At 40.0% G+C, this 25906-nt stretch overlaps 1 protein-coding gene across 1 annotated transcript in view; it reads left to right on the top strand.

Moving 5' to 3' along the window:
• Positions 1 to 11071, top strand: part of LOC126199731 (set1/Ash2 histone methyltransferase complex subunit ASH2-like) — a 102288-nt gene extending 91217 nt beyond the window's left edge. The window contains exon 11 of the mRNA XM_049936648.1: positions 8625 to 11071. Within this exon, the coding sequence (XP_049792605.1) occupies positions 8625 to 8729 (105 nt within the window). The 3' untranslated portion in view covers positions 8730 to 11071. The remainder of the gene's footprint in view (positions 1 to 8624) is intronic.
• Positions 11072 to 25906: the final 14835 nt, after the last annotated feature.

A 25906-nucleotide genomic window follows, 5' to 3' on the forward strand; every position in this document is an offset into this window, starting at 1 on the left:
CTTAACCATTCTTCATGGTGTTGGATATTCACTCAGCATCCCACTCAATGTTGCCTGAGTGCAGTCACCATCAAAGGATCTAACACAATTATGGCCATCATTGTGGGACATATCCAAATACACTGCTGTGATGGAATTCATTTACTCATGCAGTCCGCATGCTGTTCCTTCACTATCTGAATTATTCATTGTGCTGTGCCACACATTGTTTGAATTTTACTGAATTTTGCTAATTCTTTCTGGGTACTGCAATATTTAAAAAAGCTTTAGTATTTATCAGGAAAAGAAGTGATTTAAGAGCAAAAACTTGAAAAAACACTTCTTTGGTTACCTTTACTGTACCAACTTATAAACTTCATTTTTTGTCATGTGAAATACAAAGTGATTTTCTGCCTCCTACCACATAAATAACAGTAAAACTAACTGTTGGGTTTTCGCCAACCCATATTGTTGTTACCTGTTGGGTTGTATGCCATGTTTGCACAATTAAAAGTCTTTATTAACTCACATAAGAAATTCAGCCTCCTTTTCATTTTCGTTATCCCCTGACAGTTAAATTCTCAGATTCATTCATGCACTATATTATTTCTTCAGATATCTTCATACATTATTTTCTCTGTCATCTCTTACCTATACTGTGAATATGTAATCTAGTGTAATGATTGCTGGTGTTGGCTTTCTTCTGTCTTATCCTGTAATAGAAAAAAATCTATTTCACAATGTCTTCACTGTGGTCTTCATTTCATAGACTGGTTTGATGCAGCACACCATGCTAATCTATCATGTGTAAGCATCTTCATCTCTGCATAACTATCACAACATACTTCCACTTAAATCTGCTTACTGTAGCTAAACCTTGTTTTACTCTCTACATCACACATCAGTCTGCTATTCTCTTATTTTGCCAATTGTCCGCCCAGGAATTTCTATTACTGCTGTACTTGTTCTCTTCTGCTATTTTTACCACTAACTCTTCCTTCCATTACCAAACTTACTACTTCCTTACACCTGAGGATGTGTCCTATCAGTTTATCACTTCTTTTAATCAACTGCTCTTGTAAATTTCCTTTCTTCCCAGTTTGCTTCAGTACTTCTTCATCAGTTATTTGATCAATCTGTCTTGTCTTCAGCAGTCTTCTGTAGCACTACATTTCAGAGGCTTGTATTCTCTTCTTGTCTGCACCGTTTGGATTCCATGTTTAATTTCCTTATTTCAGTTCCTTACCTGCTCCATAGCAAATGTTGAACATTGCTGCCTTTGGTGTAGAAGGTATGAGCCCTGCTACCTCCTCATATTTTTCTTAGGTTCTTAGGTATGGAACAGGACCCATCAGCCCTGTGAAACCAAATGAGGAACTGTTTGAATAAAGAAGCAGCAGCACCACCAAGATTCATCTGCTGGCAATAATGGCTGAAGGGATGGTGACATACTGATCACAAGTCCCATGATCGTAAACTGCTTCATGTACACCTTCTAGGCAGCAGTGAGCAACTCAGAACAGGCCTAATCTGTGAGTGGTGATTACATTTACAAGTCTGCACACTTCAGAAACAATTTGCTTCTATTGCCATCCTGCATTTTATATGCTCTCTGTTTTGGCCATCGTCAGTTGTTTTACTGTCAAAATGACAAAACTTGTCAACTGCTTTTATTGTATAATATCCTATTCTAATTCCTTCAACATCAGGTGATTTCATTCGACTACATTTCATTTCCCTTGTTTTGCTTTTATCGAGGTTCATCTTAGAATCTCTCCTCTAGACATTATACATTTGTTCATCTGGTCTTCCAGGTCATTTGCCATCTCTGAAAGAATTACAATGTCATTAAAAACCTTAAACTTTTATTTCTTCTCCTTGAACATCAACACTTTTTCCAAATTTCTGTTTGGTTACTTTTACTGCCCTAAGGACCACAATATTCAACTTTTCAGCCTGGAGAGGGACTTGATGTTTGCCCAGTAATCCCACATTCTCTGGCTATGTTTCTCCTTTTTCTCCTTTGTCCAAAGGGTGCCAGTCTTTTTACGTGGTGATCTGTCCTGAAACCTCTTTCCTTTTAGTATGCTTCTGAGAAGTACTCAGTATCTAATGTCACTTTCAGTTAAGATCAGTTCCTGGATGTCTTTCTCGACTTTTACCAGCCATGGTGTCTTCCAGCTCTTCCAGTAGTTGAGAAGTCATTTGGTTAGTCTTGTTTGGTCCATCCTTGTGATACGTCCATAGAAAGCAAGACAGCTCTTCCTGCCTACATCTGTAGTTTTCTCGGTGTGATGTATAGCTCCTGGTTTGATTGTCTTCTGTACTCACCATCTGTTTTGACTGATGCCAGAATTTTTCTCAGGATCTTCCTCTCCAGAATCTCTACTTTATCTGTCAAGCCTTTCCTGTTCAGATTCATTCCAAGGCATATAGGGCTTCCGGGTGGATAACTGTTTGGTAGTGTTTTAGTTTGCAATTGCGAGATAGGTATTTCTTATTATAGATGTTCTTGGTTAATCAATATGCTAATTGTAACTTATTAATCTGAGTTGTCAGTACTGTTCCTTCTGATAGATGATGTTCCAACCATTCTCCTAGATACCTGAATCTGTCAACTTTCTCAGTTTGACCTTCTTTCAACTGTAGTTCACGGGTAGTATCATTGATGTTGGTGAGGTATTTTGTATTTCTAGTGACAATTGAAGTCCTGCCTTGGCAGCCTGGAGTTTGAGAATATTGAGCTGCTACTTACACTGAACTTGCTATGATTGCCAGATCATCTGTGAAAGCTAAACATTCTACTACTAGTCCTTTCCATTTGTGTCCCTGGTTAAATAATGTTCAGTATATTTTGTACTTCCATTTCTTTTCGCCACTCTCTGATCACGTTATCCAGTGCACAGTTGAAGAGAAGAGGTGAAAGTCCATCTCCCTGTCTAACTCTTGTCTTTATCTCAAAGCTTTCTGAAAGTGTTCCCCTAAACTTTACTCATGATCTAGTGTTACTCGGGTTCTTTTGGATAAGGTTGTGGGTTTTCTGGTCCAGGCCTGTTTCCTGCAAAATTCTCATAAGAGTATGTCTGTTGATTGAATCATATGCTTTCTTGAAGTCAATGAAGAAACTATGTACTGTTTTTTCACTAGTTTCATTTGACTTAATACTGACTTCAAGTTAAGGATCTGTTCAGCACAAGAACATCCTTTTCTAAAACCACCCTGATAATCTCCAAGTTTTGGGTTCATTTTGGGTTCTGCTCTGTTCAATAATGTCTTAGGTAATATCTTATAGGTGACTGGTATCAATGAGATCCTTCTATAATTGTTGATGTCAGTCAAATCACCCTTCCTGTGTAAGTGGTGGATCATAGCAGATGTCCAGTCATCTGGTAACTTCTCAGTGTCCCAAATGTTCTGTAGGATCTCTGTCAGCTTGTTGATTGCTTTGTCTCCAGCCTGCTTCCACAGTTGTGCAACTATAGCATCTTCTCCTGGTGCTTTGCTATTATTCAAGGACTGAATGATGTTTTTCACTTCTTCTTCTGTTGGAGGGTGAGAGTTTGGTTGTGTGGGACTGTCTTATAAGATAAAAGAGGTTTTAGGGGACTCGCAGTTGATGAGATTCTCAAAATATTTGGCCAATATGCGGCAGTTGTCTTTGTCATTATAGGCTATGTTTCCATCTGGTTCTCTGAAGTATAAGCTGGGTGGGGCATAGCTTCTAAGGTTTCGCTTGAAAGTTTGGTAAAAGTTTCTAGTGTTATTCTTATTGAAATCTTCATCTAATTGAGTAATTGGTCCTGAATGTACTGATGTTTAACCCACCTGATGGTTTTGGCAGTTAGCCAGCACTGTTCTGTGAACTTCACCTTATTTGTGTCGGACTTCTGTGAGCTCTATCTTAGTCAAGCTGCTTGTCTCTTTGCGATCACTTGGTCACAGGTACTTGTCCAGCACTCATGTTTCTTCTGCTTCTTTAGTGAAGCGACTTCTGTTGCGGCTTTTACTAATTTGTCCCCTGGTTGGTCCCACTTGTTGCATTCATGATCTAGTGCTTACATTCTCTCTGTAAGCATATTGCAGGTTTTCAGTTTTTCCAAGTCAAACTTGGTAAGTATTCCTAGGTAGAAATCGGAACTTTATTTTTGAGAGATAGTGGTCTGAGTCCAAGTTTGCCCCTTTTAACACTCTCACATTCTGGACTTCTCTACAGGACATCCTTGAAATGGCCACATGATCTATTTGAATCTCGCCTAAGAGTTTATTGGGTTAAGTCCTTGTCTTCTGTTTTCTTGGTAGATGCTTAAAGGCCATTGATTTCATTACTACATTAAATGCTTTACAGTCTCTCACAAGTCGTTCTCCATTTCTGTTAGTGCACATGTGAGCTGGGTATTATCCCACTATATATTTATACTTCTGCTTCTCTTTTCTTAACTGGGCATTAGAATCACCCAGTAATATGACTGTATTCCGCTCTGGGATCTTGCCAATAGTGTCCTCGAGTTCTTCCCAAAATTGCTCTGTGCCTTCAGGGTTTCTCTTGTTGTCCTGGTTAATAGATACATGTACATTCACAGTGGTGTAAACCTTATTGGAGTAACAAAATGTTAATAGGGACACTCGACTGTTAGGTGAATGGAAGTTGATAACTGAATCAAGTATTTTGTTACTGACAATGAATCCAGTTTCCAGGTGAGGGATGTTCTTCATCTTCCTACATCCCACTTTGCCCTTGAAGATTCAATAACCCTGAGATTACAAGGCACGTTCGTCTATATACCTGGTCTCTTTTACTGCTGTGATAGGAATCTTGTGTTGTGTCAGAATGTCCGTCAGATGCTTCAACTTGCCCATCTTGAGCAAGGAGTTGACATCCAGCATAGCGAAATAGTTGCATTGTTTATGCCATATCTTGTTTCTAGAGGTTTCAGGATGCTCCAACTCATCTTTGTAACATGTTGGTATCGGCTCCCCAGAATCCAAAGGCCCACTAACGTTGTCTAAGATGACTGTGGATTGAGTACTACCTGGGGTAATTATATCCGTAAGTTTGTCCTCCATGCTTTTGTTGAAAATACTGTTGGGTGGATTAGGATTGTTACGACCTAATCATGTTACTACCGAGGTTGTAAGCTCCAATAGGTTTCATTTCAGAGTTTACTCCCTTAGATTAGTTGCCTTCCAAGGCTATGGAGCCCAACCTTCCCCTTGTGGTTCTTCCGCCTTCCTTGCTGTTGAGGTTGTATCAACCATCTTCATCTGCCTTGGAAGCCATTGATGAGTTTTCACCTGTACCCTAGGCAGGGGCCCCTTACAGGGTGCTATCAGCTGGACCAACTGAACCCCATTTTTTTTTAATGAGGTGTTACTCATCCCGCTTCTCCTTCCTCATCGCTTGTAAGACGAGGCCCCAGGCTTGTGACTGGTATAGCGGAGTTACCTGCCTTCTGTTGAATTAAAATTACTAAATTCTTCTTGAAATAAGAACATATTTTGCCTGTCTCATATATCTTGCATACCGGGTGAAGTACTTTTGGTATGGCACATTCTCCCAAAGAATCAATCAATAATTCTGAGGGAATGTAATCTATGACAGGTGCCTTGTGTTCACTTGGGTTTTTGAATGATCTGTCAGATCATTCTCATGGTATCATGTCTCCCATCTCATCCCCATGTACTTCCTCTTGCCTTTCCATAATATTAATGTTTCTCATGTATAGCCCTTTTATCAGTTCGTTCCACCTTTTGGCATTCCTGTATTTACATAGTGTACTGACTTGCTGCCTATGCTGTTTATATTCATGCAACTGATGTGCTTTTTCCAAAGGTTTCTATAATTTACCTAAATGCATCCTCTGTCTCTCCCATTGCCATGCATTCATCTACAGCTTTGCATTTCTCTTCTAACTATTCCAGATTTATCATTCTACATTCTGATTTATCATTCTACATTTCCTGCCATTTCACATTCTTCATTTCCTGCATGATTATACTTTCTGTTTTCATCAGTAAAATTCAATATCTCATATGTTATTCAAGAATCACTTCTGGGACATTTTTTCCCCCCGTTTGACCCAATACTGTTTTCACTGTTTCAGCTCTCAAAGTTTCCCCATTTGTCTTCTGTTGTATTCATTTCCCTTACTTCAGTCAATCATTTCCTAGTGCTTGTCTCCCAACACTGCTTTAAACTCTCAACATCCTCTGGTTCTTCCAGTTGAGCCAGATCCCATCTCTTTAAATTCATATCTTTTTGCAGTTTCTTCAGTTGTTATCTGCAGTTCATAATCAATAAATTAAGGTCAACATTAGCATTTTCCCCTGGACATGTTTTGTATTTTGAAATGTGGTTTCCAGATCTCTGTCTTACCTCTATGTGATCAGTCTGAAACCTTCCTGGTGTCTCTAAGCCTCTTCCACCTATACACCATTCTTTCATGATACTTAAACCAAGTGTTTGCAATGACTGAATTGCGTTGTGTCTAAAATTCTACCAAGCAGCTTCCCTTTTCAGTCCTTCTGCTATATTCTCTTCTCTTCCTTTTCCTTCCCTTTCCTGCTCAGATCCCGATGATAATTAAATTCTCATCGCCATTAACAAACTATATAATTTCTTTTATCTCATCATACATGCTTTTAGTATCTTCATCTTTAACTGTATTCAACTTTTGTCCTACATTCATTGTAACTAACTAGTCTCTCTTTTATCTTCATGGATACTGCTTTGGACAGCTTGTAATAGAACAAATAGTATCTCTAAAAACAAAGATGATGTGACTTACCAAATGAAAGTGCTGGCAGGTCGACAGACACACAAACATACACACAAAATTCTAGCTTTCGCAACCAACGGTTGCTTCGTCAGGAAAGAGGGAAGGAGAGGGAAAGATGAAAGGATGTGGGTTTTAAGGGAGAGGGTAAGGAGTCATTCCAATCCCGGGAGCGGAAAGACTTACCTTGGGGGAAAAAAGGACAGGTATACACTCGCACACACACACATATCCATCCGCACATACACAGACATGAGCAGACATTTGTAAAAGCCTTTCATTGAATATAATAATATAATATTAGCTTTGTTTCCCTTTTCTCTTTTTATGGTTACTAAAATTGCTAGTAAATTGTTAAAAGTGAAAAGCAAGCTTTGCAGTGATATTCATTCACTGTTAAGCTACCAGCTGGCCGGAGTGGCCGAGCGGTTCTAGGCGCTACAGTCTGGAACCGCGCAACCGCTACGGTCGCAGGTTCGAATCCTGCCTCGGGCATGGATGTGTGTGATGTCCTTAGGTTAGTTATGTTTAAGTAGTTCTAAGTTCTAGGGGACTGATGACCTCAGCAGTTAAGTCCCATAGTGCTCAGAGCCATTTGAACCATTTTTTTATTAAGCTACCATGGCTTCCTGACATACTCATGAACCAGAAATTGCTTGATGAGTGTTCTGTTGGTTATACTTTTTGATGAGTTGGTTAATTATTATTTGACATTGCTGTGACAATAGTCACACCGACTAGCTGCAAGGTTTTCAGAAAATTTTTCTGTTAAATGGATGTTAATTAATATTCTTAACTTATGTGGCAATGAGGTGATCATATCTAGATCTGTGGTGAACCATATTACAGAGAGTCAAATACACTCATTTTATGTTCTTTTCATTTTTAAATTTGCTCTAGTCACTCTCTCATATTTTAGTCATCATTGTCACAATTTGTCATGAGGATGTTGATGTTTAATTTTATTTGAATCTCCCATTGTTGGCTTAAAATCTTCCTTGGTAAATCTCTAAGCAGGACCTTTCTGATGGCAGCAACAATGGGAGCTGCAGTACTCGTTTCTTCTAAAAGTCTTTCAGTACTGAAGCTTCCATGGTGACAGTCACATCAATTTAACTATTTGCCATACATCAATCAAAATAAACAATTTTTTAAATATAATGTAATTCAATAGATTAAAAAAAATATCTACTCACCAAGCAGTAGCAGAAGAAAACATATACAAAGATTAAAGACATATGCATGTTTTGGAACTAGCGGCTTCTTCTTTTGGTAGAGAGGTTAAAGAGCAAGGAAGAGGGAAGAAGGAAAAGGACTGGCAAGGTTTAGGAAATTGGGAGAATTCAGAACAGTTGCCTAGAAACCTGTATCAGGGGAGACTTACTGGACAAGATGAAAAGGAAATTGATGATACGAAGTTTTAGTACTGTTCTCGTTGGCATACAGTGGCATTTCATGAGGTACAAATGCTACAATTTGATTTTCATGGTGTGAGACATACAAATGTGTTTCTTGCCGTTGAAGCCCACATTCAAATTTGTTTATCTTTGTGTAATACATTTGTGTGCATACTAATGACAATACTGAAGAATTGAGAAAATGAGAAAGAGATCCAGACAATACTGAATAAAAAAAATACAGAAAAGAAAGAGCTGTTACACAGTTGATTAGTAATTCACTTGTTGAATTATGTTGATGTAAACTATTTCCATTATTGTCAAAAAATTCTTGGAGTATGTCATTGTCCCTCTATCTCTTTTTCCAATACCTCTCTCTTTGAGTAACAGTACAATTTCCCAAGACATTAAACATTGTGTTTTTGTACATAATTTCTTTTAATACTAATAGATAATTTTATCTTTCTTTTTGAAGATATCTGAGAAAGCAGAGGAAGCCATTTGTGAACAAGCTTTAGCAGACATACTGTACTTAACGGAAAATGAGGGACGACTCCGTCTTGACATTTATGGATCGTAACTGCCACATATTATTGGAGTTGTTGTTAACTTACTGATACTTTCAAGAGCTTTTTTTGGCAAAGTTGTAAAATATAATTTTGCTGATTGCCAAAGTGATATATATTTGTGATGTTAGTTTTGCTGTGAATACTATGTCAGTAAAATTATATACATAAGATACTTGAAACTATATTCTGTGATGATATTTATATTTTTTCTGTTCTGGTGTCAGTGGAGCATCATGTCCATTGATCAGAGTATAAAGCACCATTTTAATTCCAATGCATGAAGTTAGTGACTCACTGCATTTCACTGTGTAAAATGACTGTACATTTTAACATTAGGAACAACCTGGAACAAAATGTGATAGCTGTGAGGGCTGCTGTACTTTAATGTTGTGCCTTAAATTTGTTGATTCTGTGAAACAATGGTTATTTACAGACATATATATGTATATAATATGGGAATTTATATATTTCCAGAAAAAATTGCATTTATCTCCAATATAATCATTGTAAATAAATGATTGTAAGCCATTTTTGGATGGTAGCGTATTTTTGTATAGAGATTTGAAAATACAGCTTGTGAATACCTTCTCTAACCAATGATTTAATTTAATGTGTAAAGCTTTTGAGAATCTTCTGGAACAGCTTACAGATCAAGCTTCTTGACTGTGTATTTTAGATGCAGTGTGAACTTACTGCATACACTGCCAGTACCAAGAATTTACTGTCTTTGGTAAAGTTGATGTTGAGAGAGGACCCATTCAATTAAATGTACATCTCTTGAATACTTAAGAAAGGAGTTCATTTCACCATGTAATTCTATTTTTTACAATGTTGGATTCGCTTGTAGCAAGATAGTTGCAGCATACATATATAATACAATGTGCTTTAGTAAAGGAAGGAACAAACATGGAAAATATTAATCTGGCTTTTATTTAATTTACTGCTTTCTCTACATTATTTTGACCTATATGGATGTGAAATAGAATTTTATTTTTTGTAAAATTTGATTAGGAATATTATCTCATTAGAATGAATATTCACTCTGCAGAGAAGTGTGTGCCAATTTGGAACTTCCTGACAGCTGTGTGCCAGATCGGGACTCAAACCTGGTACCTTTGCCTTTCACAGGCAAGTGCTCTACCTACTGACCTATTCAGCATGACTCACAAATTGCCCTCACTGTTTTACTTACACCAGTTCCTCATCTCTTACTTCCCAAACGTCACAAAGTTCCTCTGCATACCTGGAAGGGCTAGCACTTTGAAGAAAGTGTATTGCAGTCTGGCACACAGTTTTAATCTGCCAGGAAGTTTCATTATCATAGTATTTTTATAAAGCATAATTTTAGGTGTAGATAAAAAGCTGTATATATGTATTTAAGTTTCATCAGAATGTTTCAGTGCGTCAAGGATTGTAAGACAGGGTCATGTATTAAGAGCACAACTCTTTTTAGTATGTATCTAGTTTATACCATAAGGAGAACAGTCGAGAATTAGTGTGTCATATCTCAGTTAATGGAAGAATAATTTAGTGCTGTGCTAAAGGGAAGCCTCCAAATTTACTTTGGAGAGTAAAAATAGTTAACCTGTTTTGAGGACTTAACAGATGAGGGAGCCAAATTTATGATAATTTAGTGTGGATCTCAATATTGTTCACCAGTCAGCTTAAGAATCTGTCAACTGATAATGACACCTGAAATGAGGAAAAGCATAAAAGCAGTACTGTCCTATGGTTTATTCCCACAAATAAGTTTACCAAGATATAGTTGAATAGGGCATTATCAAAAACTACTATATTTGATTAATTGATACACTATTGTTTTTCAAGTATTTGTACATTTGCAATATGTGGACTGTCAAGTCATACAACCAAAACATTATTGCTATTTTCAAGTTGTGGAATCAAATTATAATGCTGAGTGTATCCTGATTTGTAAAAAGAACATGATTAAAAATGTTTGTTGGTAATCAAAGAAGTGAACGTCATCTGTCTTCTCATTTGCTTTAAGAAAATCTTCTGTTTCTTGGGCCACATATTATGAAGAACTGGAAAGAATCTGGAACAATTCATTATGCATCAAGTTTTGTAGCAAAAGATTGCAAGAAGAACTGCCATGAGGTATTTATTTGAGGCCATTATTTGATGGACCTGTGTCTACATGTTATTCCAATTACAGCAAAATACTTCTTTGTGTGATGTCGTCTGACTTGAACTTCAACCCAAACACAAAATTATGGCATCATGCCACTAGAGAGATTGAAATAAAAGATGTAAGTAACATAATAATGTATCTTTTGGACAAGGCATTCTACTCCATTCTGTTGTCTTTTTACTGCCCCTTTTTTGTCTTTTTGTTATATTATTGTGGTTTTGTCTTCTTCTCTGTACTTTACAACTTCTCAACATTTTGTAATTGGCTGCATATGTCATTAGTAATACTAACTAGTCACGCATTTAAATCATGTCTCTGATGCTCTGTTATTTCTGTTCTATTATAAACTCATTGTCATGTTTTTCCTGACATGTGGCCTTTAATGGTAGTTCTCCTTTCATGTTGTCTTGTACAAGTTTTAATACTCCTGTTATTTCTTTGATTTCTTCTTCAAGCAGCAATTGTTAACAGTAACTGCACTAATCAATATAAAAATGAAATTGTTTAGGCTTCTTGGGCTGCTTCATGATGTGCTGCTCATTAGTAGTGTTCTCTGAATACTTGGATAAAAGATGTTCAATTGTTTCTGTCATGTTTTCCAGTGCAAGGAGCTATCGTTGTTAAAAACTGGGATTGCAAAGGCGAGATTATACTAGTTACACCATGCACAAAGGCATTTAAGCAATCATTCATCAAATGATCCATATGTGAATGGAACTGGAGAAAGCCCATTAATTGATACAATGGGATGTACTCTCCGTCAAGCACTACACAGTGGTTTGCAGAATATGGATGTAAATACAGAAGTGGAAACAGAAGATTCATCTTCCATTACTGGTGGTAAACTAATATTTTCAGATTCATCAGCAAAAACATAATGTTAATATAACAAGGAAGTTTATGTGGTTATGTTCACTTTTACACCTGTTTTCATCCCTAAAGCACCAGGAAGAATAAATATGAATGAATTTATACCACAAGTACACAACAATATAAAAATTATTTGGATTACAGAAGTACATGATCTCTAATATTGAGGAAGCAGTATGGTGTGAAACAGCAAAGTGCAGTGATCAGAGCCTCTTAGTGACATGTTATGTGCCAAAGGGAGCCTGATTATGTTACTAGTACTTTCCATACCTTGCAGTTTGTTTATGAATCCACAAAGAATCAATGTTAGTTGCTGATGGACCACGCTGAACAAGTTTCTGACTGACAATATTCTAGACATCTTTAATGGGTAACATGTCAGGCAAATATGCGATCAAGGAGAGCAGTGAAGCTACCTGAAACATAAGACCATACCATGGGCTCTTAAACCTCCCAAGTGTAGCAGTTTCAAACCATATTATTCTCAGTATGTAAGAGAGATCACCTCTTGTATCCAATGGTTCCCCAAACCACCACACTTATTGTTAGTCCATTATGTTGTTCAGATATGAAAGATGCAGAATCATGAAAGCAGTTGAATGTAAATGGAAGAAGTTGAAGAGTATTGTAAAGGGTTCGTAAAGTGTGTCCCAGAAAACTTGTGAAGGATGGGAAAGAGCTGCTGTGGATCAACAATAGTGCTCAGAAGCTGTGACCAAAAGCAGTGAGGGCATCATCTTAAATTTAAACATGACCAAAGCCTTGCAGACAAACAAAAACCGAATGAAGCCAAAATCAGTGTCAGGAGAGCAGTGCGTTGAAGCATTCAAAAGTAAAATTCTATCTACCCATCTCCCAAAAAAAGTCCTAAGATGTTTCTATCTTGTACTGAATCAGTGAATGGATCAAAGCATCTGACCAGTCTCAGTGACCTTACTGGCACCAAAGCAGAGCACAATAGATAGAAGGTCAAAATACTAAAATATTTTTCTAAAATTATTTCAATGATTAGGACCATAATGTAGTTCCTCCTTTCAGTTGTTGCATAAACATCAGAGTGACAGATATTGAAACAAGAAACTGTAAGATAGGAAATCAACTAAACTCGCAAAAGGGGAAAGACAAGTGGACCCAATGGTCAAACTCAGAAGAAAGCAGATATTAGCACACAAGTTTGCCAAGTCCATGACTACTGAAAAGAAATTGATGCAACTCTGCAGAGTCGTCTTATGAACAGAATATAAGCATATAGAGTGTACCTGGCTTTAAGAGTTCCTGACAAATAGGACATAGCATGTCATCACCAACAGAGAGAAGTCTTAAGATGTAATAATAGTTTCAGGCATTCACCATCAGACTGTAATACGACAATTACTGTTCACAATTTGCCACATACTCTGAGTTTCCAGCAGTTATTTTGATTTAACATTTACAATATCTGTAAGGTACTGGGACTTGCTTATTTATCAAGTATTTTAATTTAAAACAACAGGTAGGACTATCAACAACGTAGTGAAAGACAAATAGCTACTTACCATAAAGAAGACATGCTTCAAGTTTCAGATAGGCACAATTAAAAGAATAAAAAATTAAAATGCATTCTGGCCCGGATGAAGGCTGTGACCAAAAGCTATATTTAAGTGTCTTTTAATTGTGCCTGTCTGTAACTTGATATATCTTCTTTATGGTAAGTATTGTAATTTGGTAGATTTTTCTGTGTATGTGTAAGTAAGATCACTCTCTGCTGAGACAGGTGGCTCAGTGCCATGCGTACTTCATTTTTGCTCAATAAATGTGTTTTCAGAGTAAAGTATTAGTTCTTGATGGCAATCCCATTCTTATAACTAATACACGAATTCCTGATGGTTTGCTGGAAATAATTTAGCAATTATATACAACCGCTCACTCACGATAACATCCATACCTAAAGACTGGGAAATTGCTCAAGTCACACCAATACACAAAAAGGGAAGTAGGAGTAATCCACAGAATTACAGGACCATATCACTAACACTGATTTGCAGTAGGGTTTTGGAACATATACTGTATTGAAGATTATGAAGTACCATGAAGAAAATGATTTATTGACACATAGCCAGCATGGATTCAGAAAATATCGTTCTTGCGAAACACAACTAGCTCTTTATACTCATGAAGTAATGAGTGCTGCCGACAGGAGATGTCAAATTTATTACATATTTTTAGATTTACGGAAGGCTTTTGACACCGTTCCTCACAAGCGTCTTATAACCAAACTGTGTGCCTATGGAATATTGCTTCAGTTGTGCGACTGGATTTGTGATTTCCTGTCAGAAAGGTCACAGTTCGTTGTAATAGATGGAAAGTCATTGAGTAAAACAGAAGCAATATCCAGCATTCCCCAAGGAAGTGTTATAGGCCTTCTACTGTTCCTGATCTACAGTAACAACATAGGAGACAATCGGAGTAGCCGTCTTAGATTGTTTGCAGATGATACTGTCATTTACCATCTTGTAAAGTCATCAGATGACCAAAACGAATTGCCAAATGATTTAGATAAGGTATCTGTATGGCATGAGAAGTGGCAGTTGACCCTGAATAAAGAAAAGTGTGAAGTTATTCACATGAGTACTAAAAGAAATTTGCTAAATTTCGATTATGTGATAAGTTACACAAATCTGAAGGCTGTAAATTCAATAAATACTTAGGGATTACAATCACAAATAACCTAAATTGGAATGATTACATAGATAATGTTGTGGGTAGAGCAAACCAAAGACTGTGATTCATTGGCAGAACACTTAGAAGGTGCAACAGGTCTACTAAAGAGACTGCTTACACCATGCTTGTCCACCCTATTCTGGAGTATTGCTGTGCGGTGTGGGATCTGCATCAAGTGGGACTAACAGATGACATAAAAAAAAAAAAGAAGGGCAGCTTGTTTTGTATTATTGCGAAATAAGGAAGATAGTGCCACAGACATGATATGTGAATTGGAGTGGCAATCATTAAAACAAAGGCGTTTTTTGTTGTGATGGGATTTTCTCATGAAATTTCAATCATCAGTTTTCTCTTCCAATTGGGAAAACATTCTGTTGGCACCCACCTACATAGGGAGAAATGATCATCATGATAAAATAAGATAAATCAGGGCTCACACAGAAAAATTTAAGTGCTTGTTTTTCCCACGTGCCGTTCGAGAGTGGAACAATAGAGAGACAGCTTGAAAGTGGTTCACTGAACCCTCTGCCAGGCACTTTATTGTGAATAGCAGAGTAATCACATAGATGGAGATTTAGATGAGATACCAGGAAACTTGGATATTGGCACCAATGTGGCTCCAACAAAACTATGCAAAAGCCATTGCTTTCACAAGCAGGGGCCCAGATACAAACAACACATTCCTTCAATAATCTGCATTGTTAAGTTGCCAACAATGTGTGTCAGAAGAACATGAGGCAAACAGCAGTGTTTTCAGGAGATGCTGATCAGGCTTGGTGCAAATTACTAAAGCAATTTGACTATGTCATGAAATACGACAGGTGGAATGCATTGTGTATATTGTATCTTTCCAATATCTACTTTTATTTGGACATTACAGCCCAGAAATTGATTGAGAAAAATGAGGAAATAGCTGGGACAAATTCTGGCATAAATTAAGAAAACATCTGATGACAACAAACAGCAGTTTCATATAACTTACGTGCAGAGCCCGGCATCATTGGGAGATGACACAGTCATATATTCAAAGTGTAATGTCACTGGGTTACACAGTGCACTTGAATAAATATCACCAACGGCAGTCTTGAGCAACCACGAGGATCTCGTATCACTAACATAGCAAATAGTTAGAGAAGAAACACAAGAGTTTACGATTGTTCATTTTGAACCCAGACAACCAAAGTAGCAACATTGGATGCTGAATCCAGCCAGGAGGGAGACTAATGAGGAAGAACTGTGGAACTCCAGATATGAACCACAACCATCACACAACATCCAAAGTTCTTGACAGATAAAACTGACTCCCTCAACAAATCAATCATCTCACAGAAAAATGGACATTTGGAGGATGGAAGGCAACTCACTAATTTAGGATTCACTGGGCGTATTGTGTGCTGCCCTAAATAAAGGAGAAGAGTGCAAAATGAGTTTTCATTCTGTGGAGGATGTGTGTGGATTTGAAACTTTCTGACAGATTAAAACTGTGTGCTGGCCTGGGACTTGAACGAGGTACCAACATCATAGTTTGGACCCTAATCCGGCATACAAATTTCATCTGCCAGGAAGTTTCCAGAAGAGAAGTATTTGACAACTATTACACTGCAAGATGTGATACAAAACAAACATTCTGTGTATGCTAGGGAAATGCAGATGATTACTGCTGATCTGCAGGATGAAGGGCACCACCTTTCACTGATCAATATCATTCTCCAACATGCTGCTATTGTTCACTTTTGCCATTTAGAGGTCCAATAACTCATCTAGGCACTACAAGTATGAAAAGTAAACAAGGCATCCATCTACGGAAGTGAGGACACCAGAGATGAATATCCACCATAAATGACAGTTGCCAAGATTTCGGGAAATTACTTTGAAGACCAACCTATCCAGGCACTTGTCAAATTTGGCGTAGCATTTCCTGTTTTATCAGATGCTTATTATCAGCAACTGAAGAAGATTATTTTAGTGTCCTGTTTAGTAGACTGCACACTATAAACGACGAGTTTCAATAGTATGTAAGTAACAGTTTATTAATACAGTAGTTAAAGAATGTGGTTCAATATTATATAGGTTCTGGTTGATACAACTGAAAGGGCTCCTCCTGATATGGTGTGAGTGAGGTGAAGCCAAAGTCTGCCATGATGTTTACCTTGACGATGTCGTGATGTAGGGTGTGACAGTACTCCATCATGACAGTAACTCCTAGGTAGAGACTCATGTAGAAGAATACCAGTTCTGAAGACATGGAATCCAGTGAAGTCCACGATCAGAGGAGACGAAAGATCCGACGGTGATAGCTGGTGGAGTATTGCGGATGCTGTAGTATATCTTCCATGGATGCATGTGGAGCTAACAAGACAGAGGAAAGCCAGTGTCAGAGAAGGTGAAGGTTCCAACAGTGATGACTAGTGAATTGGTGATAAGAGCTGGTGTGGGCTCCAATCGATGGATCATTAGGTGCGATAGGCATGGAGCATAAGTGTAAATGTTAGCTTCTGCAGCCTACTTGTGGCTGAGCAGCACATCTTTAATAGGCAGCAGGTGGATGGATATGCGTGTGGTGCTTGGTAAGCTCTTGACCCACAGATGTAACATAGTGCTACCATTGCAATGCTGTTGTCATTGATGTGTGCGCTGTTTGTGAGCAATATTGATGCCTCTGGTGGTGCCTTCTGCAGGTTGACTTGTCAGCAGGCATGCTTGTATTTGTCAGCTATATTGTTGCCAAACACACAGTGCACTTGCATTGTTCAGTACAAATACTGTGTCTTGTGGATGAACACCAGGACCAAGACTATCCACTGGTCAGAGGTGTTTTGCCAGACACAGAACTGACCAACATATGGCTGAGTGTATGGCAGTTACAAGGGCATGCTGAAAAGTAGTACCTCCAAATATTTTTATGTGAAAACTTAAAGCTTTTTAAATGAAACAAATGTTGTAACATTCTATATCTTCATTCTTCATGTCTACATATCTGCAACCCTTGGCTTCTATAGGACTCTGAATTGTAGCCTACAACATGACACAGTGTAAAGTAACTATATCAGTGTGTGAGAAACAGCATGCTGTAATTGAATTTTGAATTCAAGGACTTTGTCCATATATGGTACACCAACACCTGTAGCATGACAGTCAAGCCAGTGCCTTAGGTTCAATGTCATTGGTCATCATCCATACAGTCCTGACTTGGTCCCATCCGATTTTCAGCTGTTTCCAAAACTGAAAGAACATGTTTGAGGGGTTCAATTTGATACTGAGGAATTGGTGCAAGCAAATGTGAGGTTGTGGCTCCATTAAAGAAGTCAAACATTCTACAATGAGGGTAGCAAGAAACTGGCCTCTCATTGGGAGAAATGTGTTCATCACTGGGGCAACTGTTGTTGGGAATTAAATATGCAGACATGAAGAACAAAGTTGTTGACTGTTAATAACTTTTTCTTTATTGAAAAAGCTTTAACAGTTTTCGCAGAATAATTTGGAGGCATAACTTTTCAGCACACCCTCATTTGTTCCAAGATATTTTGGTGATGGTTGCAAACAGAAAACACATTCAGCCAACAGGAACCAGTGTTGTGAGAATAACTTTCAGTGAGAGACTGCAAGCCTTAAAAATTGATGTTTTTATATAATATTATCCTTGGACAGAACATTGTATAAAGGAATTGAGTTAGTGAAATGGAAATGGTTTCTCTTTATCCCAGCTCATTTATGTGATGTTTCCTGAGTGGTAGACTGCATGTAACATATGGTGAGTTATCAAGTAGCACATAAGTGACACTTTATTAACATAGCACAGAATAAAAAATTTTCTGGTAGATACAATGGAAGAGTTATGACCTGGGTCATGAAAATGTGATGATGTAGCTCATGACAATAGTCTGTCAAAGCGGGTATGGCCAGCTTGAAAGCTCATAGTGTAAGCATATACTGCTTGATATCAATCAAGCTGTGTCTTAAGTAGGCCACAGATGGAAGGATATCACTCAGTGAACACGTGACTTACAGATGCACCATAAGCCCTGCAATTGCAGAACCGCTGTCTGTCATGTGTACATTGCTTGTGGTTGAGGCTGGCACATCTGGTGGTGGCACCTGCTGGAGCTTGCATGTTAACAGGTGTGTTGTCAGAATTCTGGAAATGTCGTCCAAGCTGTGGCTAAGCCATGTCTCCACAATTTCCTTTCTTCCAGGAGTGGTAGTCTTGCAAGGTTTGCAGGAGAGCTGTGAAGTTTGGAAGGTAGGAGACAAGGTACTAAAGGAAGTAAAGCTGTGAGGACAGGTCGTGAGTCATGATTGGGTAGCTCCATCAGTAGAGAACTTGCCCAAAAGTCTCAGTCTGGCAAATAGTTTTAATCTGCTAGGAAGTTTCAGGTGTGTTACTGTCTGTCAGCAGTAAAGTTTCAAAACTAGTGACATTCAGCACATACTGTTTTTGGTGGAGGCGAGTGTTGGAGGAGACTACCCACTCACTGTGGGTGTTGTGCCAGAGACAGAACTGATCAACAGATGACCAAATATATGGCATCTCCTCCCCCTTAAGGAAAAAGATGGTGAAGTCATCTTCATATTGGCAGCAGATTCTACACCCCTTCCCCTGTGGTGGGAGACTGGTGCTGATGATGAGTGCAATGTCAACAATGAAGAGCGGTTTCAATGGGCATCCACAAGGAAGCTGTGCCTACCCCCATGCTACATGTGATGTCCAAGGGAGTTGAGACATCTTGGTAGCTTTGACCCTGTCCCTGGAATGGGGGTGCTGAGGTTTTAACAGTTGCTGCAGAGGGTGTTTGCAGTCTTGGTTTGTTTGTGAAGGAATTTAGTGAGAGGCTTCAAATGAGAATATATGCCGGTTCTTGGTTACGGTGATGAGGATAAGAATTGCTGTGGCACTCTCATGATGAAGGTTAGCTGTGGTTGCATCTTCTTGGTGAAGGCAGGATGCAGGGGGCAGTGTCGGATGCAGGTGACAGGAGGAGCAATGGTGCTGGCAAGGGAAACAGAATGTGCAGAGATTTGAGCCTGGTTGGTAGGAGCAGAGAACATGCGTGAGGAGCATGCAAGTGGCCCTGTGGTGATGAATGTGCTGGGAGGCACTGAGGGCATGCCTGGGGAGCCTGAAAGCAGGCCTGAGGTGGCAGACACGCCATTAACTTGAAGGTCGTACATGAGGAAGAAGAGACTACACGTGCTGGAATGCATAAACTGTGGTCATTGAGTTCGTGCGGAAGGAGCAAGATAGTGGGCCTTTTGCATGGATGCACTGTGGCACTGAGGTCATGTGTTAGGAACACAAATAGTGCAGGAGCCAGTAGGAAGTATCAAAACAATGAGATGGTAGAAAGGGGGCCAGTAGGGAAGTATGAAGTACGACAAGGTGATCGACAGATGTGGCGTGTACATGAGCATAGAGGAAGGCCAGTAGGGAGGCCCTAGATGGTGAGAAGGTTGTTGCCATACCATGTGTAGGAGCAGGCAGGGAGAGGTGGAGCAACAGAGAAAGTGAAGAAACCATCACGTAGTCACAAGTCACTCTGTCTTGATGTGGGCACAAAATGCTGTGCCAACCTTGTGAGGAAGACTGGTCATGGCTGCATCTCCTTCATGAAAGCATGATGCATAGAAACAGTGTTGGGTGCAGCTAAAGGAAGGTGGCATCTGGGCAGGACAAGGCGGCATGTGGATCCGGTTGCTGTGATGCCAGTTGATGGCCACTGGGAATGATGATGGAATGCTCATTGCCAAATAATGTGTTGCGCCACTCTCATACAAGAGGCCGGTCATTGCTTCATCTCTGTACCAAAAGTGAGGTGCAGCAGGAGCAGCAGCAGGTGTGGCCAGGGGGCTTGTGGCTAAGCACAGATGAGTCCTGGTGCTGGGTGGAGAAGGCATTCCAAGGTTGTATCTTTTTAGAGAATGTGCAGAGTGAGGGGGCTGCACTGGTTGCGGCTGGAAGGAATGTAGATGTGAACCTCATTGCCAATTGATGTGTGTCTCCCTTGTATAAGAAGCTGGCCATAGTTGTAGCTTCCTGGTGAATGTGTAGGACAGCAGAAACAGCCAGTAAACAAGGTCCAGTGCAGTGAAAATGGAGCTGTACTCTTGTTGACAGTTGGTGTGCCCTGGGCTGTGTTGCCCTGGAGAGGAATGCCAGACAGGACTGTATATTCCTGATGAAGGTATGTAGTAGCACGACAACACAGGTACAATGGCAGATGAGTCCTGTTGCTGTAGTGTGTACACTTTACCCTCTTGGCCAACTGATTTCAGGAGCAAAGACACCCTCAGGATGAGGCCGGCCATAGGTGCAATGCGAGGAGCAGCAGAAGTTATGTTGGGCATGGCTGGAAGAGGGTGGCGGCCGGACAGTGGGTGAGACTAAATGCTACCAGGATGTTAAGTTATCCTCATCGTCAGATGATGTGTCCTGATTGTAGGCTGCATCCATATCTAAGTGGCACATTATTAACACTGGAGCAGACTACCTACTGGTTGTAGGTGTGCTGGAGGCAGAAGTGGCCAGCGTATATTGAGGCATATGGCATGCCGGGCAACCAAAGGATGACAACTGCCTACCACAGGCAGACAAATGGCCTCCTAACAAGATGCTGGCAGATATGCATTCAATTTTTGTAAAACACTTAACTTCAAACTGCAAGATAACTATTCTCTGATATTTCAACTGTGAAAACAACTGTAGCATAAAGAAATCATTAGGAAAGCATGTCTTTTACATTGTGTGTAAATAAACCGGGCACTAAAGAAAGAAATAAAAAGTTTTACATTAGTCAACTACATTGTAGACAAAAACACATTATCATGTGCTGCAAACAGAGCCCCTCATAGGATCTTTCATTAATAGTATGAACTCATTCTGAAGGAACTGTAGCATTCACTTCTTTGGTGACTAAACAGAAAAAGATTTGCAATTATAGTTAAGGTTTCATTGTGAGTGGGTTTCCAACAGAAATAAAAAATGATGGTGATAAAATGATTATACTGGGATTTTCAAATTAAGTCAAAATAGTTTACTGGAACACTCAAATCTTTTTATTGTGTGCAGTAGCTTTTCACAGTAGTTTCAAGTGTTTCACTGTGATATTCACTGATAAGCTAAAACATTACGACCACTGCCCACTGCCACACTGGATGTCACCTGATGGTGTTGCCGGCACCTGATACATTAACAAAAGTATGTAAGCAGAGCAGACATGAATGGGGGATCACCCTAGTGAAGGTATGGGGAAATCCATCAAGATAAGCAACTTTGACAAAGGGCAGATTATTATTATCCAGAGCCTGAAACGAATATCTCAAAAGCAGTGAAGCTGCTTGAATGTTCACGTGCTACTGTTGTGAGCATTTATGGAAAATGATTGGACATCCACGACTCTTCACAGAAAGTGGGGTTTGGAGGCTTGTGTGCTCTGTAAAGTAGGATAGATGGTGATCTGTGGCATCTCTGCAAAAGTGTACAATGCTGGTGCACACACAAGTGTTTTGGAGCAAACCGTTCATCATACATTGTTGAACATGGAGCTCTGTAGCTGACCACCCCTACATGTTCATATGTTAACCCAACAATATCATGAGTTATGATTGCAGCGGGCATGGGAACATTGGGATTTGACCATTGATCAATCGAAATGTGTCAGCTCTTCAGGTGAATCTCATGTTTGCTGCACTAGGTCGATGGTCGTCTCTACAAATGCTGTCATCGAGATGAACAATGGCTCGAAATGTGCAGTGCACCATGGATGCAGGCTGGTGGGAGCAGTATTATGCTATGGGAGACATTTTCCAGTTCTTGCATAGGACATTTGGTAGTAATTGACAGATGCGAACCACCTTCATCCCTTCATGCTTCATGTGTTCCCTGATGGCAATGTCATCATTCAGAAGTATAATTGTCCTTTCATGGAGCCACAACTGTGCTAAAGTTGTTTGAGGAGCATTACAGTGAACTCACATTGATGTCTTGGTGACCAAATTCACCTGATGTAAATCATATGGAACCCATTTGGGTCGCTATTGGGCACAATCACCACGTAAGCATATCAGCGGACCACTATTTACGCAAATTACATGATCTGTGCATAGCCATCGAATGTCACACACCTCCACAAACCTAACAACAAACTGTCAGGTCCCTGATACACATAATCAGTGATGTACACTCCTGGAAATGGAAAAAAGAACACATTGACACCGGTGTGTCAGACCCACCATACTTGCTCCGGACACTGCGAGAGGGCTGTACAAGCAATGATCACACGCACGGCACAGCAGACACACCAGGAACCGCGGTGTTGGCCGTCGAATGGCGCTTGCTGCGCAGCATGTGTGCACCGCCGCCGTCAGTGTCAGCCAGTTTGCCGTGGCATACGGAGCTCCATCGCAGTCTTTAACACTGGTAGCATGCCGCGACAGCGTGGACGTGAACCGTATGTGCAGTTGACGGACTTTGAGCGAGGGCGTATAGTGGGCATGCGGGAGGCCGGGTGGACGTACCGCCGAATTGCTCAACACGTGGGGCGTGAGGTCTCCACTTCCCAGCAAATTAGGGACACTGTTGCTCCTGGGGTATCGGCGAGGACCATTCGCAACCGTCTCCATGAAGCTGGGCTACGGTCCCGCACACCGTTAGGCCGTCTTCCGCTCACGCCCCAACATCGTGCAGCCCGCCTCCAGTGGTGTCGCGACAGGCGTGAATGGAGGGATGAATGGAGACGTGTCGTCTTCAGCGATGAGAGTCGCTTCTGCTTTGGTGCCAATGATGGTCGTATGCGTGTTTGGCGCCGTGCAGGTGAGCGCCACAATCAGGACTGCATACGACCGAGGCACACAGGGCCAACACCCGGCATCATGGTGTGGGGAGCGATCTCCTACACTGGCCGTACACCACTGGTGATCGTCGAGGGGACACTGAATAGTGCACGGTACATCCAAACCGTCATCGAATCCATCGTTCTACCATTCCTAGACCGGCAAGGGAACTTGCTGTTCCAACAGGACAATGCACGTCCGCATGTATCCCGTGCCACCCAACGTGCTCTAGAAGGTGTAAGTCAACTACCCTGGCCAGCAAGATCTCTGGATCTGTCCCCCATTGAGCATGTTTGGGACTGGATGAAGCGTCGTCTCACGCGGTCTGCACGTCCAGCACGAACGCTGGTCCAACTGAGGCGCCAGGTGGAAATGGCATGGCAAGCCGTTCCACAGGACTACATCCAGCATCTCTACGATCGTCTCCATGGGAGAATAGCAGCCTGCATTGCTGCGAAAGGTGGATATACACTGTACTAGTGCCGACATTGTGCATGCTCTGTTGCCTGTGTCTATGTGCCTGTGGTTCTGTCAGTGTGATCATGTGATGTATCTGAGCCCAGGAATGTGTCAATAAAGTTTCCCCTTCCTGGGACAATGAATTCACGGTGTTCTTATTTCAATTTCCAGGAGTGTATTTCGTTCCAAAGATGGGCAAACAAGCTGTTACACAGGTGGTCAAAATGTTTTAGCTCATCAGTGTAGTGCTTCTTGTGTATATTATGGCAAAACTTTTGTTTTTCATATTTTTACTATCAGAATTCTGTGAACATATTTATTCTCAGAAAGGAAAAAAATACGTACACAGACAGCCACTGCATCAGAAGGTGACAAAATGGCAGTCAAAGTGTGTGTGTGTGTGTGTGTGTGTGTGTGTGTTGTTTACAAGCTTGCTTTCTGTCATTATATATGTGTAGTGACATGTTCCATGACCAAGCTGCTTTGGCTGTTATGCTTCAATACAACCTGATAAATATACAATTACAAGAAATCATATAGATACCAGGTATTTTTCTGCATCATCAGCTTGCTGGCATGGCAATCACAATGGTTACTTCGGGGTGCTAATACAAAAGCTGCAATGTTGCTGTACCCATCACATCTTCAGATGTCACCTAATTTAGTTTGACAGACTGAGCAGTATGATGAGGAGGAGGAGGAGGAGGTTAGTGTTTAACATCCCATCGACAACTAGGTCATTAGAGATAGAGCACAAACCCAGATTATGGAAGGATAGGGAAAGAAGTCAGTCGTGCCCTTTCAAAGGAACCATCCCAGAATTTACCTGAAGTGATTTAGGGAAGGCATGGAAAACCTATATCAGGCTGGACAGTTGCAGGTTTGATCCATCATCCTCCCGAAAGCACTTCCAATGTGCTAACAGGTGTGCCATCTTGCTTGGTAAGTAACAATCCTACATTGTTAGAAAATTAGACTAGGGATGTGCAGTATTTCAAATGAAGGGTATGAGTTTTCCCTTGCATGATTTTCCTAAGGAAGTAGTTGTTGCTGATGCTATATGCAGCATGCAGCAATATAGACCAGCAGTGATACTTGAGAGTTCCTCGTAAGTGTCACCCTTACCATTTGTCCAGTATAGTGCTCTAAAACAAGCTGAATCATGTCTCTCATTACTGCCTAAAACTTTTTAATACCAACACCAAAGTTGTGTTAAGTTTAAATGTTTTGGAATGTATCCTCTTGCTTAATAACAGTCAGATATATTAATGATTGCTTCTTATACAAGCCATTGGTGCAGGCTTATGCAAATTCTGTTCATAAGATTTCATAAAAAAAAAGAAAGAAAAAAGAACATACCTTATTCATCACTATCTGAGGAGTCATATTTTTCATTGCTACCCTTGAACTAAGTAGTAATCTGATTTTTTGCATCCAGTGCATGCAAATAGTCATCAGACCACTGTGTCGTATGCCATTTGTCACAACATGAAAATCTTACTTTTGTCTACGTTGATCATTAATTAATACATATATAAATTTGAATTCTATAGTGTTTTCATATCCTGTGATATAGATGATGGACAAGGAGAGCATTCTAGTCACTGACATTAATATCTACAACATCTATACTCCACTCCAAGTCACCGTGCAGTTTGTAGTCGAGAGTTCTCCTGGTACCCTACCATTTCTTGTCTTACCTGCCCCATTCATGAAAGATGTATAGGAAGAACGACTGTCGGAAAACCTCCATATGAACTCTAATTTCTCTGCTTTTCTCCTCATGTTCATTTCATGAGACATATATGGGAAAAAGTAATATATTATCCAACTTTTCATGGCATAAATTGTATCAGAATTTCAACAGTAAACATTCCATTGATTGACAATTCCTCTCTTCTAGAATCTACCACTTGCCATTGTTGAACATTTTTGTAATCTCTCACGCCTTTTAAATTCAACTGTAACAAAACATGGATCTTTTCTAGCTCTTCTGCTAATACGACTTGGTAAGAGCCGCAGACTGGTGATCAGTTGAGAATCGCCCAAGAAAGAAATAACTTACAAAAGTATTTCTTTCATTGACGATCTTTATTTCCTTAAGATTCTCTCAGTGAATCTCAGCCTGACCTGGTTTTTCTACATTTTGTTTTATGGTCACTCCACATTTGGCTGCTCTGC

The sequence above is a fragment of the Schistocerca nitens genome, chromosome 1 (assembly GCF_023898315.1).
Source record: "Schistocerca nitens isolate TAMUIC-IGC-003100 chromosome 1, iqSchNite1.1, whole genome shotgun sequence".
In the NCBI taxonomy this organism is placed as follows: domain Eukaryota; kingdom Metazoa; phylum Arthropoda; class Insecta; order Orthoptera; family Acrididae; genus Schistocerca; species Schistocerca nitens.